Raw genomic sequence first — 20542 nt, forward strand, 5'->3', positions numbered from 1 at the left:
GCTCACGGAGTATAGACACATGAGGACTGGCCAATGCTGACATGGAGGTGACACACAGGATGGAAAGCTCCAAGAGTGAGCTAGATTGACCGACTCACAGACGTTTGTTGTCAGACTGACAACACAGCACCTGGACACAGTCTGCACACCCACCCACACCATGGTGGCCTCCAGCCGACAGAGACATGAAGCCTCGGGCTGCATCCCAACCTGTTGAACCAGACCCACACTTCGAGATGCTCATGTCATGAATAATCACATTGAAACGTCACACGGTTGCTTGGTGCACAGAGAGCCCAGACTAACCACCTGTCTGCCTCTAGCTCTGAGGACTTCCATTATATAGGTCACTTTCTCCTCTTCTAGGACATGGAAGGCATAGGAATTCAAGGAGGCCAGGTCTACAGGCTGAACCTGCATGGTCTCTGCACAGCCTCTCTTGTGATCTGCGTATATTCCCCTCTGGAGGCACATTTGTCCTCATAGTGTCCTTTCTAAACAACTTTTCCATGTCACCTGTGTGTAGCCAGAATCATTCGTGCATCCTCACTGATTCACCCTCTCCCTTGGTCAAACAGAGACACCAGCATTATTCTCTGCCTTACCTATTGAAGAGGCAGGGTATCCAGACAATGGATTTGTCTTCTTCAAGTTCACAGGAGTTTGCAGACACAAGAAATGTGACGCTGCTTCCTGTACTGTTTGTAAGATTAGTTCCATGTTCATTTTCTTCATTTTTCATTAAGGCAGAAAGAAAGTGTGACTCACGTGAATTACCCAGGGATAATAGCCACATACTTCTTCCTTCGCAAGATCTATTTCAAAGGCACTGCCAGAAACACATGGTGCTCCTAACACTGCCCTCAGCGAATGAGGAGAGAGTCACAGGATCCCTGTTACCTCTGTACCAATACGGCCCCTGTGCCACCCACACCCTACCAAGCACTGTTCCCGTGTTTGTCTGCCTCCACAGCCCACATTTCCGAAAAAGTCCCCAAGAACTGGAACAATAATTGGAGCTTTGGAAGTCATCAATGACAGTCTTGTTTAATCCTCCAGAATCTGTCACTTCAAAGCAGAACGATCCTAATGTTCTCCTGGGGAGCATCCTGATGGCGTGATTCACAGATGTCTCTTACGGGGGTCAGAGTGACATGAGCACTTTTGTCTCAGATAAGAGCACTCTGCCTCTAGGAGTGCACAAAAGGGACTCCCAGCCCTGTGTGTAGTTAGTGAGAAACAGCCTTGCAGGGGAGAGCATGACCAGACCACCTACGGCAGAGAACTGAGTCCTTGAACTGGAATCTGCCGAGTCTTGCTCTGAGAGTCAACATAGGACACCTCGGCAGCCATTTGCAGGACTTAGATGGCAGTCTGGGCAGCAGTGTTTACCCAATCGGTGGCATAAACTGCTGCTGGCCATGGAGATCCCTCGCTTTCCAGATTCAAGGCATCTGGTCCAGGTGTCACTTCGAGGGGCTCGGAGGCCTCTGTTCTTGTTAATCCTTGGCATCATGGAGAGCAAGAGACTGAATCTGAACAGTGTCTCAGGAAGATCTCTGAAATAGCAACAACCTGCTAATTTCATTCCTCTTGTGCAGGAGAAGGGCTTGGTGTGGATGTATCATCTTTTGAAGGCAGAATAAATAAGCAGGAGAAGCAAGAGCTGACATCTGCCACACAGTTGAGAGACTGGAGGAGTGGAGAGCACTCCCTACAAAGACCTGGTCAACATTTGGGGAAATCGGAATGTTCACCCTGGTTTAACCGTGTGCTTACACCCCTGAAACCGTGTGGTACCAGGAGAGTTTTATGCTATCTCTTGGGGATGGACAATTTGCTGCATTGATTTTTTTTTTTTTTAATGAAAACTCAAAAAGGCCATCAGAATCAGACAAATGCTGAAACTTCCAAAGAATATCTCCAAATGTTCCTAATTGACGAATGAGTTACAGGGTACCAAGTACTGTCAGGCCCACCATCTCTGGGTATCTGTAGAGTGTGCCCTATAACTGACAGATACCGTAAATTCCTTTGTCCCCTGGCAACCTGTAGACTATGCCCCAGTGTTTGAACTAGAGATTTTTTTCAAAGCTGTCTGAATACAATTACAGTGATGTCTCATTTCACAATGAGCTCAGACTCCCATCCCCTTCCCGACGGCTCAGAAACCCGGGAGTGTCCTTCGCATTCAGAGTCTAGGGTTTCATGCCATCAACAGAGACTCACAGGGACACAGCTGTACCAAGCACTGACCAAGGACTCTGGAGGCATGGCTACATTTTTAGTCCTACCCCAGCATCCTTCCCTCCTCACAGCTGAGCATCGGATTCCCACTGCTCCCTCCATGTCACCAAGGCTGCAGCAAGAACTCTATTGTAGTACGTCACTGTCACTCTGGCTTGGCATGCAGATCCTCCCCGGGACCCTGCCAGCCTCATCTCCAGCACCCTTCTTCAGCATCACTAAATCTCTAGAGCAGTGGGAAGAAAACCCACTTCTGCTTCTGAGCTTCTGCATTCATTTAGCATCCTGTCTGCTCTCAGAACTGTTCCCTCAAATTCCCCTGTTGTGAGGCCTTACTTCCTTGTTCTTCAGGGTGGAGAATACTTGGGTTGGGTTGGGTGAATACTTGCTCCCCACCTGTGGACCGTTTCCAGTCTGCTTGTTTTTCTCACTCTACTCCCTCTACCATTTATTCGATCACCCGCTGGACTCCATTATTGAAGCTGGCTCACTGAAAGGGGTCAGAGCCCGATTTAAGTTCACAGCTCCTCTGAGGGGTGGCTCATGGCTCAGAAGGTCTTCTCTGTGGCCTTGATGAGCCACATTATACAAAACTATACAATTTGTCATCTATTCTCTTCTCTTCCTATCTGAATGGTCCTCATCTGCACCCCTAGTGCTTCATTCTTCAAGAGTATCTCTGTCCTTCAAGAGATGTAGCCATAGCATTTACCAATAACACAATGGAATTGGTCCCTGGGTCCCTAAGGACCAAACTGAGGGGCACGGACACCCCACTGGAAGTGCAGAAGCTGGTTTTTAACCTGACTGTGGAAATGAGCACAGACATCAGTTAGGAAGGGTGACCGGGAGCCGGCCAACAGACCAGCAGCAGATGCAGAACATTTCCGAGCCCAAGCACCCTCCATGGCTGCACATTGCCCGCTCACCCACTGCTTACTCCCAAAACACATCAGAACAATCTACCGTCCAGGCTGACTTAAAATGAGCTTCACAAAATTCAACCCAAAGTTCCAAAATTATTTTATGAAGTTTAGACTTGAGGCTCTACTCTTCCAGCATAGCCAAGTTGGGCACGCATACACACACACACACACACACACACACACACACACACACACACACACACCATTCTGCTGTCAGGCCCTTCCTGGTGTGCCACCACCTCTAGGAAGTTATTCTTCCTCCTCTCTGTCACACAGCTGTACCTCCAAGGGTCTTTCACTCCAACTCCTCCCACTCTTCAAGATGCCCTTGGAATGGAAAAGGTGAGTATCCTCCCTTGATCACAGCTCTGGAGCTCAAAGTCCTTGTGAGCAGTCATTGAACAGAGCAGGGATTTCCCACTGCCACCATCCCATGATAAACTGTCCACTCCTGAGGACGAGGATCACCTACCTCTCTCCAAAGCTCTGCACACACGTGTTCCAGATAAGCCTGCTCTGGTGTTTGACTGGCTTCAGGACATGTCTCTTTGTATCCAGCTGCCTCCTTCCCAAGACCCTATGAAGTCGAGGCTGCAGGCTAGGGTTCCCTCCTGCACTGCCTTTCTTGGTCGTGTCTGTGCATTCTGCTTCCATGAACTAGGTCTCTCTGGGGTTTCAGACTGCTGCCATTGTGAGGGAGGTTCCTGCCACAATGTGGGTTTGGATGTGTTTTGTTCGGTGTTCAGTTTCCTACCCTGACCTGAGTCCCACAGTCTGTGGTGCAGAAGGAAGTAACTTCCTCCTTTCCCATGTGCATCTCACACATTTGTTCTACTCAGAGACTGGGCTAAGTGCACTTCCTTCCCACTACCAAAGAAAGTCAGCAGGTAGATGAACGAAAAAGCCACAAATTGTGGAACGCAGTGATTGTCTTAGGGTCTCTATTGCTGCAGCAAAGCACCACAACCAAAAGCAAGCTGAGGAGGAAAGGGTTTATTCGGCTTACAGTTCCAGATCATAGTTCATCATTGGAGGAAGTCAGGACAGGAACGCAATCAGGGCAGGGACCTGGAGGCAGGAGCTGATGCAGAGGCCATGGATGGAGGGTGCTGCTTACTGGCTTGCTCCTCATGGCTTGCTCAGCCTGCTTTTTTTTATAAACCCAGGACACCAGCCCAGGAATGGGCTGGGACCTCCCTCACTGGTCAGAAATTGAGAAAATGCTTTCCAGCTGGATCTCATGGAGGCATTTTCTCAACTGAGGCTCCTTCCTCTCTGAGGACTCCAGCTTGTGTCAGGTTGACACAGAATCAGCCAGTACGGTGAGGGAAAGAGAACTGCAGTATAACAAGGGAAAAATGGACTCTGATCAGAAGCAACCCTCCCCTGTGACTGTCTCAGATTCCAGATGACTGAGAGAAAACCAAATAAGGTGCGTGGCTGCTCAGCCCAAGAGCTGTGAGGAAGGAGGCAGAGGGCTCTCTCCTCTGACCTGCCTGACCTTCCCAGCTGGCAGGATGCAAGCCCAGGGTCACACTGACACTCTCATTCAGTTACACAGTGGACCCCACAGTTGCAAAGATTCACTGGGAAGCTGGCATCTACCAGACATGTTTAGAGTTTTTCTAAAAAGACTCCTCTGGCCAAGCATTCTGAAGACAAGTGTGACCTATAAACCTGCCCACTACCTGATGGTGTGGATACACATACCAGCCTCTAGTGTCACTGATGTATGGTATAGACCTAGAGCTGCTGTCACTTTGATATCCCCTACACATGCTGGGGGGCACACACATTAGTCTTATGTTAACATAGTTGTCTCAAGTGCCAAGGTCATGATTATGAAAGTTATGGGGACAGCCTTTGGTCTTTACACAGCAGGACAGTAAGCCTTTCAGGCGCCCTCCGCTCTTCCTGCTAGGGCACAGCAGTTGTTCCTTCCCGCTTCCCAGATGCCCCGGAACACTTGCTTGGTCAGGGTCCACCCTCCTGTGTTCCTCCCCCTGTAGTCTCTTAGACAAGAAGTCCAACACACAGTTAAAGGTAGTTTTAAAACCGCACGGCTGTGGCTTGGCTTTCTGGCTTGAAGATGCTTTCTTGCCGGCTGTTCTTGCCGGCGCTGGCCCGTGCAGCCATCTTTGCCAGTGCAGTGGATGGGCGCAGGTAGATGCCTATGGTGCTTTAGATGGAAGCTGATTTGATGTCATGCTAGGATTCCTTCATAAAACAACACTGTGGAGATTCATACCCATGGCACGACTACTGGTTGCGGGAACATCTATAAACCTGCTGCTCAGAAAGTTCAATAACCACAGAAACATTAATACTTTGTGCATGGTAATCTACAGTGCTGGGGTGGGAGGCGCAGCTTGGGTAAGCCAACAGTTTGCGCCATGTTTGGTTTTGGCTTGTCTGGGGGGTTGGGTTCTTTTGTGCTGCTCCAGGTCCTTCCTCCCTGCTGTTAGTGGGGAGAGTGGGAACGGAAAGCCACTCCTGGGAGACAAGGGGCCCTGATATGGGAGAGTTTTCAGTGTGGTGCTATCTTTACACAAAGAGTGAGGCCCGCTCCACAGTGCAGCCGCCAGGTCAGCAGCGCACAGGTACATATTTTCACACGCTGGCGATGAGGCACATGTGGCCAGTTAATGTTCCAGAACAAATTGCTCTACCTTTTGATGAAATAACATGTGCTATGAAAGAAGGATAATACCTTGGTTAATTTTGTTATTTGTCATTCCCAGTTCTCTGCTCTAAACATTCCCTGCCTGCTCATTTTCCTGCCGTCCCCCTGACGCCTTCTTGCTCTGACCCTGCTATTCACGTTGCAGGTGGGAGCCCACAGAGTGTTCCTGAAGTACTGGCATGTGGACCAGCTCAGCGACCTGTGGCTGCAGCTGCAGCGGAAGATTGTGACCTGCCAGAAAGGTGAGTGCACACAGGCGCTCAGCCCAGATGAGTGCAGCTTGGAGCTTAAATGTCAGCAGGGTTAGCACAGTCTCTCAGCCAGCCTGGTGACACCCCGTCAAGGCTCCTGGCTCACAGTCCTGACCCTTGCTGCTTAGCCTACTCTCTGTTAGTTCCCGCACCAGTGTTTATAGATGTCTCGTGGTTCTTTTTGGCTGTATTCTACATGAAATTATGTAAGTTCTTCCCTCAATCACAATTTGGAGTAGGAGATAAACATATCTTGATGTCTCTACTGCTGTACCTTGAGGATTGCCAATTGTATTGGTCTCTTTAGGATGCAGAGGACAATGAGATTGGGTCTATAGTGGGACGACCCACCTGGCACCTGGCTGCAGCCATAGTGAAAGTCCCAAAGCCACCCAGTGCAGAGCTCATGGGTGCTAGGTTCCAAGAGCTGCAACGAGCCAATTGCCCAAACAGCATTTGCCATAACTCTCCTTAGGACTTGGAAAACCCTTGACTCTGTTTTCCTTTAGGGAGTGATGATAATATTTGGTGTGATTTCTTTTATGGCTGTTGGCATCCATTTCATTATAACTTTGGGAGAGATTTCACTTTGAATTTGTTTTCTATCCAAAGCCGCCAAATGACTACTAAAAATGTGCATTTTTACAAAACAGCCATTCCTCTCGTGAAATGGATAGAATAAGTACATTTTAAAAATGGTCTCTATGTATATGTTTGTGTGTGTGTGTGTGTGTGTGTGTGTGTGTGTGTGTGTGCAGTATCTCTCTTGTGCAGACATGGAGGACAGAGGTGAATACTGAATAGCTTCCATTATTGCTTTCCACCTTGCTTTTTGAGACAGGGCCTCTCACTGACCCTGGAACTCACTCAGTTGGCTAAGATGGCTGAGCATCAAGGCCCCAGGTGTTACCCATCTACTCTCTGGCCCCCAGCCCTCTAAACTCCAGTGCTGGACCATAGGTGTGTGCCCTTCAAACAGCCTTTTCACATGAAAATGTGCTGTCTAAACTCAGGTCTGCATGCCTTTCTAGCAAGCACACTACCCAATGGGCAATCCTTCCAGCCCCCTTTCAACAAGCTTTTTATGAATTCAATAGTTTGATTCATTATGGAAGGAAAAATTAGTCCTTATGCCAAATTTTAGTGGGACATAATGAGCACAGGTCTCAGATATGTTTGAAATTTTCTCAAACCAGAAAACCTGCTAGAAACATCCTATGAGCCACCCTCCGTTCCATATTTTTTCCTGTGTGGGTCCTGTTTGGCTGTGGCCTTGTGAGAAATTTCCGGTGGGGCCCCTTGGTCTCTGATGATAAAAAGGTCTTGATGTATGGATAATTTAACACATCCAGTTTAATTCTTGGCCAAAGTTCAGAACCATGTTCCAAGTAGGCATCCTTTTTGGCCACTTCAGGCCTGGCTTTACAGGACAGTCTATGAGAGAGAGATTATGGTCCTGTTCCCTGTGTCTTGGGTGCCTCTGGATTGTGCTGGGTCAAGAGGAGAGGGAGGAGAGAGAGGGGAAAGGGAAAAGGAGGAGAAAGGAGGGATTGAAGAAGAAGGAAAGGGAGAAGCAAAAGGAGGAAGGGGAGAAGGAGGGAGTGGAGAAGGGGAAGGAGGAAGAAGAGGGGGAAGAGGAATAGGAGAAAAGAAGCAAAAGGAGGAGGGAGAAGAAGAAGGGAGGAGAGGAGGAAAAGGAAAATAGAGAAGCAAAAGAAAGAGGGAAGGAGGAGGGGAGGAGAGGGAGGAAGAGGAAAAGAGAGAAGCAAGAGGAGGAGGGAAGAAGGGGGAGGCAAGGAGGGGGAGAGGAGGAAAAGGAGAAGGGGAGAGGAGGAAGAGGAAGGAGGAGGCAGAAGGAGGCAGGGGGAGAAGGGGAGAGAAAGAGGAGGAGGCAAAAGGAGGAGGAGGCGGGGGGGGAGGTGTCAGCAAGGACTGCAGGGACATTTTGTGACCTACTGGTATTCTTGGCTGGAACAGATTCAAAATGCTCTTTACAGGTCCCAAAGCATTTCTCTGCTTCTATGCACTCGCTGATAGCAGTTCTATGGCCAACACCCTGTCAGCCCTTCTCCCAGCAGACACCCCCTCCTTGAAAACCACCCTGCCCTGGAGAAAGAGACAGGCAGACACCTCCTCAGGTACAAAACATGTCCTGTTGGTCACAGCTGTGGCTTCGGAACCCTGCAGGCTGCTGTGTCCACCCAGTTTCAGCAGCCACAAGGCGAGCTCTCAGGCTAACCTTTTTATGCCATTTATGCAGCCTAGGACAGGAGTAGCCTTGGTTGAGGAGGCCATCCCCAGCTGTGGTTCTGAGTCCTCCTCTCTCTGGGGACCCCTGTGACTTCATCCATGCAGGGGAGATGCTGGCTGCTGGCAGGGACTACTTGGAACCTCATCCAGCCCCACTCCAGGTGGCCCCTGCACCCCTGCCTGACCTGGAGGCTGGTTGGAAACGTGGCCTCGGCTCCACCCCACACTGACTGAATCCAGACTTGGCTCTCAGCCACAGCTGAATCTGGGTCAGAAAGATCCCATTTAACACAGTGCTGTGTGTGAACAGAGTGGGGCACCCCAGTGCTCCTGGGAAATATCCTTAAATATAATGAGAGGAATCGGTGCCCCTGGTCCACGTGATACCCACCCACTGGAAAAGTCTCCTCTGGTTAGCCCCACAGACTAAGTTGCTTCAGCAACCAACACGAAGCAGGGGATGAGCTGAACTCTGCTGGCTCTCCTTTCTGAAGATAACAATGGAGCACAGCCTTAAGAACGGCATCGAGATAAAAACCATAATTTCATTTTGAATAAATGAAATAATGGACACCAAAAAGAAAGACACTTTGGAAACCACAGGCTTTTGAATGTGAGCATTAGTTACTGGCTTTTATTTCCTCCTCTCCTAGAACTGATATTAAATTCACTCAAAATGTATGTAATCTGGATACAATTTCCATTTTTCAATTTCATTTTTGGTTGTTAGTAAATTTTTGGAGAAAAGAAAAATCTGAAGAAAAGTAAAATTTAAATGCAAACTGTATGTGAAGCAGCCAGTGGCCCTGGTAAGAGAGGCAGGCTTTAAAACTGTGGACAAAGAAATCTCGCTGCCCGTTTCCAGCAGGCTGTGTGTGTGTGTATGTGTGTGTGTGTGTGTGTGTGTGTGTGTGTATGTGTGTGTGATCCTTTGTTGAGAATGATAGTTTTCAGCAGGCAACGGCTTTATTACAGAATTCTAGAAGGCTACCAATAGGAAAGGGTGAGGCAACGCACTGGTCTGCCTTGGGACAGCAGGTTCCCTGAGTGAGCAGGTGCATCCTGGGAAGTTTGACATTTGCTCTCCATGTTAGTCTGCCCTTTATTTCAAGAGCTTAATCCTCCTATGTTTCCACCTTTGCCTTTAAAGGCCAGTGACTGTTTTTTGCCCGATGCAAGAAGAAAAGTAGCACCTAGATCCCATCTCCAGCCCCCTTCAGTGTGTCCTTCACACATCTAGTGCTTCGTCACTGTATTCTAGATTTCACCTTCCTGAAAGTCTGGCCTACCTTTCACTGCTATATTTTGTGGTTATAGGCTAGTTCAACACAGCTGTCTTATAGGGAACTTGATGCAATTGTATTCCAAAGTAACTTTCCAGTTAGCTTACCGTCTGGATTTAAAGGGAGAACTAAAGCCTTACCCCAAACACTGTATCTAACTTCACAGCACCTTGACCGTCCACACCTGTGCTGTCTCTGGGCGGGGGATGGAGGGGGGTTTCTCACACAGTGAGTTCCCTCTGACATTGCCTGTCTTTTTCTCCACAGTTAGCTTTAATCTGAGGCATCTGAAGCCTGAGGGGTGGTATTTCGGAGCTGAGAGGCTACTGTCAGAAGTCAGCAGTCTGTGGCTGCCCCCAGCATCTGCAGGGACTGGCCTGGCACCTGCCTTGCCCACGTCCCCTCCCAGAAGGCGGCCTGCTCCATTTCCACCCCATGCTAATTGTTAGCAAGTTCTTTCATCTACTGATTGCAGCATCTTTCCACATGACTTCCCCTGTTGCTGATCTTTACCCCCTGGAGGGCCACAAATCACGTCTAGAGGACTGCAGGCTTGGAGGATGGAGCTGCCTCACAGGCACAGAGGCTCCCAGCCCAGGCTCTGCCCTTGCTTATGTTTACTGGAAGTGAAAGGAATCCCATTATCATTGTGACCAACACACAATACCGTTATAAATGGCATAGTTGAGTATCTGAGGTGGCCAAGTGCCTTTAGGTCCTGCTTTCTTTTTCTCTTCAATAAACTCCCTGCTGATCAAGTATCTGTTTCACTGCATTTTTAGATAACTGTTCCCCAGATTTTATGCATTTTTCTAGAGCAGCACTCTTAGAAGCAGGAAGGGTACATTTCCTATTGTTTCTGTAAAACCTCTGTAGCTGTCAAGGCAGTCAATCTTTAGGAATTATATCAAAACCCTAGAAGCATCATGAACAAGTGCTTAAAAAAAAAACAAATTCAGGGAGCCTTGAGTGTTTCTGGAATGACCAGGAATCACGAAAGACTCTTGGGGTACCCCAAAATGGCTTGGGCGTGGCAGGGAGACACACCCAGGGTCTTTCTTATTGATTTGATCCAGGCCACGGCTACCGAGGTCAGCTCATGTTACAAACAGAAAACCAAAGGATGGAGGTGGCTCTTAAGAATTTTGTATAGCACACCTCATTCTGGGAAAGAAGCATTGATCATTCTATCTTAGCTATTCCCTTCGCTGTGATAAAACACCGCAACGGAGGCAGCTTACGGGTATGTTCCACAGGGAGGCGGTCCCTGTTGGTGAGGAAGCCAGTGATAAGACAGGGCTGGCTGATCATACTGCATCCACGCCCAAGAGGCAGAGGGTGAACAGGAGTGGGGCTGGCCTGGGAAGCCTTGAACACACCCGCAGTGACCGGCTTCCTCCAGCCATGGTCAGCCTCTTAAAGGTTCCCCAGCCTTTCAGACGGCACCGCCACCTGGAGGCCACGTCTTCAAACTCTCGAGACTAGGGGGGACATTTCACACTGAAACACAACACTTCCCAATTTGAAACTGGGATGTTCTAGCAAATCCTTGTTCTGGTTTGAATGTGTTAATTTTTGCTTGTTCTGTGTGTGTGTGTGTGTGTGTGTGAGTGTGTGTGTGTGCCTTGCTCTCTCCTTTTAGATCTGCCCCTGACCTTTTGTGTTGTGTTCTTTTCTGAAGTTATAAGAGGGTTCCTGGCACGCCAGCATTTACTGAAGATAATAAGTGTCAAACAGCAGGAGGACACATCCATCAAGAGCTTTTTGCAGAGCACGGAGGACATGGCCCTGAAAACCTATGATGCCCTGGTCATTCAGAACGCTTCCGACATTGCCCGGGAACATGACAGGCTCCGGAAGGAGGTCCGTGCTACTTACCATAGGAGCAAGCAAGAGGATGGAACCCAGAGGTAAGACAGGTCTATTACCTTGATTACCGTCGACACAGGCTTCTGGGAGTCAGGGTTTCTGACAGCCCCAAGAGGAAGCTCTTGAACAGAGACCGTCGGGAACAGGCCTGCAGGAGGCTTGCTCCACACCCTAGCCATCTCAGGGTGGCTTCTCCTGGCTCTTCGTGAACAGCAGTTCCCACCTGTAGATCTAGTCTTGTAAAATGACGTTGTGTCATTAGCCATGTGGTGTCACTTAAGCCTCACTCGAGGCTCTGAGCTAGCAAAATCAGTGAGCAAGACCTTTCCCATGCTTGTACAAGTGCAAGGCATATAAGGCTAGCTAACAGAAACTTCTGGAAATCTGTCCAAAGAATTCAGGCACTGCTTTGAAAACATACAAATAGTGAATAAGTCGAAACACCTTTATACGAGGTGCACACCCTGGGGAGCAAAACCCGGGCTCCTTACACACGCATTGGTGTCTAAGCAGTTGTGTTTCTAAAGGCCTCAGGAAGCTTCCATTTCTGAAAATGACTCTCCTTTGCCACCACTGCCTGTGTCAAATAATTCTGTTGTTGGTGTTGTTGTTAATGGAAATGGCTATGTGTCGTTGCTAATTACCTTCCACACCTTAGCGATTAAATTCTGGAAAAAATTCTTTGTACCGAAACTGTAATTAAACATTACAGGGGAAACAGCTTATTCACTGAGTGGCCCTGCTCTCCCCTCCGTGACTTCACTTTCTACACGGGCAGCCAGCTCACGAGTTGCTGGTTTCCAGCCATGTGGATGCTCTGACACACACAGATACAATTATGAAACAAATGAGAAGAAGCTCCTTGTGAAGCCTCGGCAGGGTCACACATGAAAACCCTCACGTGCCAAGGCAAAATGAAAAAAAAAAATTAAGGCAAGACAACTACTCCTTTCCAGTGGCTTCCCAAATCATACTTACTATTTTCCCTACTGGAACTAAACAGTCACTCCAATTTCTCAATTCGATTATGTGTTTCATTTGCCTGATATAAACTTAAGGGAAGAAGCATTTGTCTGTTATCTGTTGATCCCAGCAGTTCGCCCGGCACCAGGCAACTGTGCAGAGACACAGAAAGAATAATAATTCCGTATGTAATTAGTAATTGCTGGTGAGAGTAGATGGGGAGAGAGAGGCAAGCTGCACATTTCCTGTGTTCAGTGTGTACTCCGCTGTCTTCCTGCTAGGGGAGATGGTGATGAACTCCCTGCACTGGCCACAGCACTGACTCTCTGTTAAGATGGAGTTCTCAGAAATTATCATTCAGAATGAAATTCTGCCTTTTTCATTTGCTTAAGAATCAGACTGTGAAAATTTCATTCTGGGACTGGCTGATGGGAGACATGAAGCCCTTTAAGTAGCTGGAGCGTTGCTGGGGGAATACTGAAAAGCAGCCATGATGGACATCTGCAGTGCTCCGTCAGGGGCCAGTGGGGCCTGGGCTGTCCTCCCTGAGTGAGCACGTTGCTAAGAGCTGCCCACAGATTTCCCAGCAAGGCCAGCCACATAGACTCTGCCAAGGCACTGTCTTTGTGTCAGGGGAACGGGGTCATCACTGTCACCTGAATGCCCAGCCTCTGTGCTCTGGGGCTTTGTGTTCTGTTTTCTCCTAAGAGCCGAAGACCAAGGAGGATCCCGGTATGTCCATCCTGGTGTTCCCGTGCCCATGGCAGTGGACAGCCTGGCCCAGGCTCTTGCTGGACCTTCCATCCGGTCGCCATCACTGCACTCTGTGTTCAGCATGGATGACAGCGCTGGCCTCCCTTCACCACGGAAACAGCCTCCACCCAAGCCAAAGAGGGACCCCAACACCCGGCTGAGCGCCTCGTATGAGGCTGTGAGCGCCTGCCTTTCAGCAGCCAAGGATGCCGCCAGTGAAGGTTAGCCACAGGGGGACAAGTGCGTGCTGTTCTCAGGGCTCACTCATGTGCCGGGTTCCGGCCTGGGAGCACCGTGGCACCATTGTGGCCCTAATATATTTTTAATAGAAATAAATCCAATTGTTGGCTTGCCAGCAGCTTTTTAATCATTAAATATAAATAATATTCAAATCCTTAAGCCTCTTAGGGGAAAGCTACTTATGTGTCATTCCCTTCTCTCCAGGCCCACCTCTGCACTGAATTAGCAGCCTCAAAGCCAGAGCAGTTCTCAAAGTTGGTTGCTGCTGCATATGAATTTTCACTAATTAAAAGGTAGAAACATTGGCCAGGCTTTCCTGATCGTGATCTAATTAAAATTTAAGCCCACTTTTTTTAACGTTGTGAGTGAAATGATAGATACAGAGAAGAACTTCCACAAAGTTCAGCTCATATAACTTTTAAGACAAAATGGCAAAGGGCTCTGCATTGAGGGGTCAAGAAACAGTTATGCAGTTACTCACCATCAACGCTCAAAGATCCACACGCCATGAGTGCTCGCTGGTGACTGGCCCTAGAACTGGAAAAACAAAGGAAGGACTTCTGAACAGGACACTCACAAGTGGAGCAGATTCCAGATGAGTGTGCAGAGATGGAGCCTGTGCTGTGTGACCACCACATGTGTGTATGTGTCCTTCATGGAAACGAAGTGAGCCTTCTCATGGGGAATGGCCAGTGGTAAACACGTGAGCTCGTGATGGTCTTAGCCACAAACCACTGTTGTGGAGAGAGAGTGGGTGCAAGTGTACAATAAGTGGGCAAAGGGTCTAGAGCACGTGGCTGAGCAGATCCCACTAGAACACAATCTGAATATGACAGGACAATGAATGATCTCAGTAGCTAAGTGATCTGATGATACAGAAATACAGCACAACAACCAACCAGTCTAGAGAAAGATCCAGCCTTCTGACCTCTGACAGACACCTAGAACAGCAGCAGCATCTGAGAGCCCTTCAAAGTGCCTCTGAGAGGAGGCGCCTGGTCTTACTGAAACTTGGTAGGGTAGGTTTGGTTGATATCCACGGGAGGCCTGCCCTTTTCTGAACAGAAATGAAGGAGTGATGGAGGGAGAGGGGCAGGGGCAGAGGGGAGGTGTGGAGAGTGACTGGGAGGAGAGGAGGAAGGAGAAACTGAGGTCCGGATAAAAAAATAAGAATATAATGGAGCTGAGAAAAAAAAAAAAGAATAAGAGCACTGGAGAGATGTCTCAACAGTTAAGAGCACTGGCTGTTCTTCCAAGGACAAAGATTTGGTTCCCAGAGCTTGCACCCATCTGTAATTCCAGTTCTAGGGGATCAGACGCCCCTTCCTGACCTGGGGGCACCAGGCAAGCATGTAGTGTACATACATGCATTCAGTCAAACACTCACTGCCACATAGAAATTTTAACTCAAGACTGAAGGCTGCTGTTTTGACACTCTGGCTGTGTTACAGAAATTTTAGGAGGTGAACGCGGGAGAAGCTCGTGTGTCCTCCATCTGCAGGGTAGATAGTCTAGGGCAAGATGCGAGACCTGCACAAAAGAAAGTAGTGGGGGCAGGCAGCGACGTCGAGGGTCTGGATGCAGGGTGAGTTAGAACAGGGCCTGGAAGGATGCTGGCGTGCTCTCCCTCTGGGCCTGTGAGAATCAGCTTTCCGTCAGCACGAGCCCAAGGCAGGCCGGGGAATGGTGGTACAGTGTGCCCTCAGTGCAGCTGCTGTAGTGTCTCCACTCCAGATCTAGGAGGGAATCTCAGAAGGGGTGAGTGGACCAGGAAAAAGGATATCTGAGCAGTGTGGGCAATGAGATGGGATGGTGATAACCAGAGACTTGAAGGAGACCAAAATCCCCAAACTATGGCCTGAGAGTGAACACTGCAGTCTGAGAAGCCCAGCCCCATTTCTCTCTGCACCCAGCAAGCAGGCTCCGTCAACTCCTGCACAGGCCTCAGATGGTCTTGTGAGGCCGAACTCAACGTCCCCAAGCTCATGAGTATACTAGAAGGGCACTGTTCTGTGGGCAAGAGGCCAGAAATCAGATAGATGTGAATAGAGGGAAAACATTGAAAAAGTGTGAGTGCAGAATGGACCCGTGGCCTGTGCTGGAGGCAGACAAATAAATAGTCACAAAAATCCAAGAGGCAGTGAGCCTCGGCAGAACACACAGGTGGGACTGAAAACTGGGGACACTTAAACAGACCCTCAGGGACTCTCCTTTCCCTCTTCTTGTCTTTACATCTCCACATGGATCCTGTCTTATCTTCAGAGATAATAGGACCAGATTGTGGTCATGAAGATGAAGACTTAGACGCCTAAGAACCCCAAAGGGGTTCTTTTTTGTGTGTGGAAATCTTTCTCTCCTACAGAGCTTAGGGCATGTTGACCATGACTTCAGGATCGCTGAGGTAGGAGTGAGTGGCGTCTCTGAGCTCCTGAGACTGGAAATGCAGCATGGCCTCTGGCTTCAGTCAGACACCACCAAATCTTGGCCCAATGTTCCACCCTGTGACCAGGGTTGTTTTGGGGCTTTGTTTCATTGGCATTGTTGAGTACTTGTGACTATTTCATAAGTGAACTCAGAAACTAAAAAAGGAAAACTCTCAACACAAGAAAATTTTAGTTGTCCTTACATCTGTACCTGCAAATAAGCCTATCACATGTACACACCCCGAAATAGCCACGAGACCAAATTAGATGCCAATACTCTAACTGTGGCCTCCCTAATTTTAGCTTATGAAGAATGAAGACTCCTAGCCCCAGCCCACAGAGACTCCAAATTAATATTCCGAGGGCACATCAGGAAGCTCTGCTCCCTGCAGGATCACTGCCTTACTCCAGGCAAGGCGCCCACTGAGGCTCCAGCCATATCATAGGAGCACTATCTGGCTCCCATAAGTATTTCCGATGATCTTGCTGAGTAGCTGGAAGAAAATGAGAAATGCTTACCGACACTAAGGTATTTTCCATCCTTACAGCAGCCTGTGACAAGTCATCACAGCCCTGTGCAGGTGAGGCAACTGAGTCAGAGAGCAGGGTGTGACATGCCCTTGCCATTCTTGCTCTGATTTGAACCCTCATTCTTGGCTGCTTCATCTAACAGGCTCCTCATCATTTAATACAAAAGATGTTACCTCTGAAGCACACCTGGAGGGGAGCTACGGTCACTTCCAGGCGTTGCTTAGCAACCCACCCAAACAGTGATTTAAAGAAGATGATGGCTGTTGCTGTCTCTCAGGCTCTGGTTCTCAGAGGACATGGATTGTCGGGTGGTTCCCACTCAAGGTCCCACAGGAAGCTGGCTACAATGATCTGGAAGGAGGTCACAGGAAACATGAAGCATTGCTTCCGCCTCATCTATCCACCAGGACTGTCCTGGCACCCTGTCCAGGTTTTGGAAAGGAGATAAGCATTCAGTCAGTTGACAAGACTGAACATAAACTCTGTGGCAAATGTTTTGGAAAATGCAGTAGGCTCCAGTCCACTGTGAAATAAATAATTCATTCTATCCTCATAGAGTCGCATAGGTGACACCAGAGCCACCATTTCCCAAGGTCCCCAAAGCCTCCTTCCAACATCCCCCCCAAAGGGTTGGGCTGAATTTCCTTAAACAGAGCAGGAGTTCCTGGCCCCCTCAAGGCCATGCTTTTCTCTTCATGTTCATTAGACTTGTGATCTAATAGACAGTCCACGTATGCCTGACATGCTCCTTCCTGAAAGGGGAAGTGAGGTGACACTGGCTCCTCTGTGCGTGCTGCTTAGAACAACCATCATCTAGGGTTTCTGGCACCTCTATGGGAACAGGGTCCCACCACTAGCCATCATCTTCCTGGGCTCTTAGGTTGATGCTCTGGCTCAGGGGCTCCCCTCAGAGCTAGTGTTCTCTCAGCCTGTTTCCTGAACATGAAGTTTTAGGGGCCAGAAACTCTTCTTTAGGCATTGCAGCTGCCATTTTTAGGACACATAGACACAGTCCCTTTAAAAGCTTTGTGAGCTGCTCATGAATCAATCCCTAACACATCCCATTAGTCAGCAACCATTTCCACAATTCTCCTATCTCAGGTTTCCTTTGCTGTCTGAGGCAACATGTGGAGGGGCTGCTGTGAGGTGTCCTCACTTCTCAGGTGAAGTTGGGGTTCACTCAGTGTGGCTTCTGCTAGAGTAGGAAGCACAGGCAGAAGCCTCACTGCCATGCCCCAGCCTCAGAAGGCAGGATCTTCTTAGGATCACCCTGTCAAACTCTCTCTCTCTCTGGGACAGTCGCAGGCCCTCCCACTCACAAGCCAGCTGGGGAAGCGCTTTCCACTCCAGACCTGCAGCCTGTGCCTGTGAAGTGGCTCCACAGTGGTGTTGGGCCACATGGCTTCCTTAGCAGACTGGGGCAGCTAAGGGACAACCCTCTAGTGTACCCTGTGATGGCTACTTTGTGGTCCCTTCTTCCTTCTACACTTCTCCACCCTTTAAACCCCCAGACACTAGAAAAGAGAAAAAAGGGGATAGAAAGGAAGGGAGTCAATGTTGTCATTAGACTACTTTCTGCTGATTAGAGGCAGCAAGCTCATAGGGACAAGTGTGATCTCTACCATCACGATATCTAATTTCTTCTTGTTTCTTCTTTACACAAGACTACTTAGCAAACTGTTACCAACAATAACCAACAAGAAACCAACATCTAACCATCCACAACACTGCTGGGGCTCTAGTATTTGTAAAACCTCTGGAAAGTCCACAGAATTCCAAATAGCACACAAGTGCAGAAACTGTCTGCAGCTGACAAAATCACACTTCTGCTGGAGCACGAGGCAAATCATAGTCAGCTACTGCAAAACTGCCCCCTAGCCCCACACTGTGATTAAAACAAAAACAATCAGCTGGGCTTGGTGGCACACACCTGTAATCCCAGCCCTCGGGAGGCAGAGGCAGAAGGATCTCTGGGAGTTCTAGGTCAGTCTGGTCTACAAACAAGTCTAGGACAGCCAAGGCTAGTTAGAGAAACCCTGTCTTGAAGGAAAAAAAAAAAGAAAGAAAGAAAGAAAGAAAGAGGAAAAAAGCATATTCCTATAATATTTCTGTGTGTGTGTGTGTGTGTGTGTGTGTGCTTTAAGAAACCATAATTCCAAAACTCTCCCTACACTCTGGGACGTTGGGATGATGTGCATTCCCTGGAGGAACAGGGCGTTAGCATTTTCTGTTTATGGTGGCTGTGTGCTTGTAGGAGGCCTTGTATGGCACCGTCATGCAAAGATGGCCACAGAGGACGAAAGCCAGCCGTGCTGGTCGCCATTTCCAGCGCCGTGTGAGCACAGGTTGCCTGGAACACAGCGCAACACTCTGCTTACACCACCAGCTGTCCTCCGCCTCTGAAGAAACGGCTTTCCTAGGCCATGTGTGTCCACAGGGCATCTGAGAACAGGCCACACATCTTGCACAATTATAGTTCTACACCCCGACTCATTTGCACACATCCGGAACATGCCAGGCCGCGTCACCCTGGAGAGCTGGTACCTCATCCTAAGGCATGTGTTAGAGTTCCTTTCCTGTGGGACATCTTCCCCAGGGTACAGCCTGTGCCTGGGGCACCAAGACACAGAGACAGTTTCCCTTAGTGGCCTCAGGCATCTAGATGGTAGAAGAAAAACAAGCCAGGACTCTCTTCTGCTCAAAGAGCGGGGCCTGTGCAACCAAGGAGATCAGGGCAGGGTCACCCTGCTACATGTAAGCCTGGCTTTCGGGGACTGCCTTCTGACTCTTGTATCTCTCTCTTTCTGCCTTAGCTCTGACGCGGCCCAGACCCCACAGTGATGATTATAGCACCATGAAGAAGATCCCCCCTCGAAAGCCAAAGAGAAGTCCCCACACGAAGCTCAGCGGCTCCTATGAGGAGATCTGGGGACCTCGGCCTCCTGGCATGCTGGGCCAGGTGGGCAGGCATCAGGTCCCAGGGACACTGAGTGTGCCGTGGGCCAGGCCTGACTCCGCGCCACAGTGTGCACCCCAGCTGCCTCTGCACCTGCCGTTGTCACAGGGGGACTACGATGATGACGCTGAGCCTGTGTACATCGAGATGGTGGGGAACGCGGCCGGGGCAGGCGTGTCTGGACCCGACAGCCCCGACCAGGGTGAGTCTGTGTACGAGGAGATGAAGTATGTCCTGCCTGAGGAGGGCTGCGGCCCCGGCATGCTCACCTTCCTGCCCGCCTCGCCTCCTCTGTCTTTAGAGACTCGGAAAGCCATCATCTTGGAGGCTGGTGAGGGGAACGGCCAGCCCCTGAAGGACACAGTCCCTCCACCTTTCCCGAACCTGCTTCCTCACAGGCCACCGCTCCTGGTCTTCCCTCCCACCCCGGTGACCTGCTCCCCAGCTTCTGACGAGTCGCCGCTGACACCCTTGGAGGTGAAGAAACTGCCGGTCCTGGAGACCAACCTCAAGTATCCGGTGCCGTCGGAAGGCTCCAGCCCCTTGTCACCACAGTACTCAAAAGCACAGAAGGCGGATAACGACCAGCCGGTATCCCCCGGCTTTCCTGTGTTCAACGGGTCCAGCCGGGCATCACCGCCTTCCACACCACCGCCCCCTCCGGGGCCACCCCCTCCCCCCTGTGGGGCAGCCCCCGCGCCCTGCCGGCCACCCACGCACTTCGCCCTCCCACCAGATTCCGGCCTGATCACTGCCGCTAAAACAGCAACTAACTCTGACCTGGCCAGAGCGCAGCCAAAGCCCAGTTCGGCCCCGGTGCTGGGTCCCTGCAGCTCCTTTGTCAAGGCTCCCTGTTCACCTGGAAGGACAGCCAGAACAGACCTCAGGAAGGCCTCGTCCACCTTCTCCCCACCGAGCCCCTACAGCCCACCCAACAGCAGGCCGCTGTCCAGCCCCCTGGACGAGCTGGCCAGCCTCTTCAACTCCGGAAGGAGTGTGCTGCGCAGGTCTGCGGTGGGACGCAGGATCAGGGAGGCTGAAGGTAAGCGGAAACCCCGTGGAATGCTGGTATGTGCGTAGCGTAGGCTACCCCCCCCCCCCCCCCCCCGCAGGAGCCAAGCTAAAACGGGTCTCTGGCGACTGGTGGCAATAAGGTGGGAACTCTTT

General features: G+C 49.8%; 1 protein-coding gene across 2 annotated transcripts in view; it reads left to right on the plus strand.

Annotated features, from left to right (window-relative positions):
* Myo16 (myosin XVI) overlaps positions 1-20542 on the plus strand; it is a 450668-nt gene that overhangs the window by 367645 nt on the left and 62481 nt on the right. For both annotated transcript variants that reach the window (XM_060381367.1, XM_060381366.1), the window contains exons 29-32: positions 6002-6098; positions 11322-11550; positions 13181-13446; positions 19233-20417. In XM_060381367.1, coding sequence (XP_060237350.1) covers positions 6002-6098; positions 11322-11550; positions 13181-13446; positions 19233-20417 — 1777 coding nt within the window. The remainder of the gene's footprint in view (positions 1-6001; positions 6099-11321; positions 11551-13180; positions 13447-19232; positions 20418-20542) is intronic.

This window comes from Meriones unguiculatus, chromosome 4 (genome assembly GCF_030254825.1).
Source record: "Meriones unguiculatus strain TT.TT164.6M chromosome 4, Bangor_MerUng_6.1, whole genome shotgun sequence".
NCBI lineage: Eukaryota > Metazoa > Chordata > Mammalia > Rodentia > Muridae > Meriones > Meriones unguiculatus.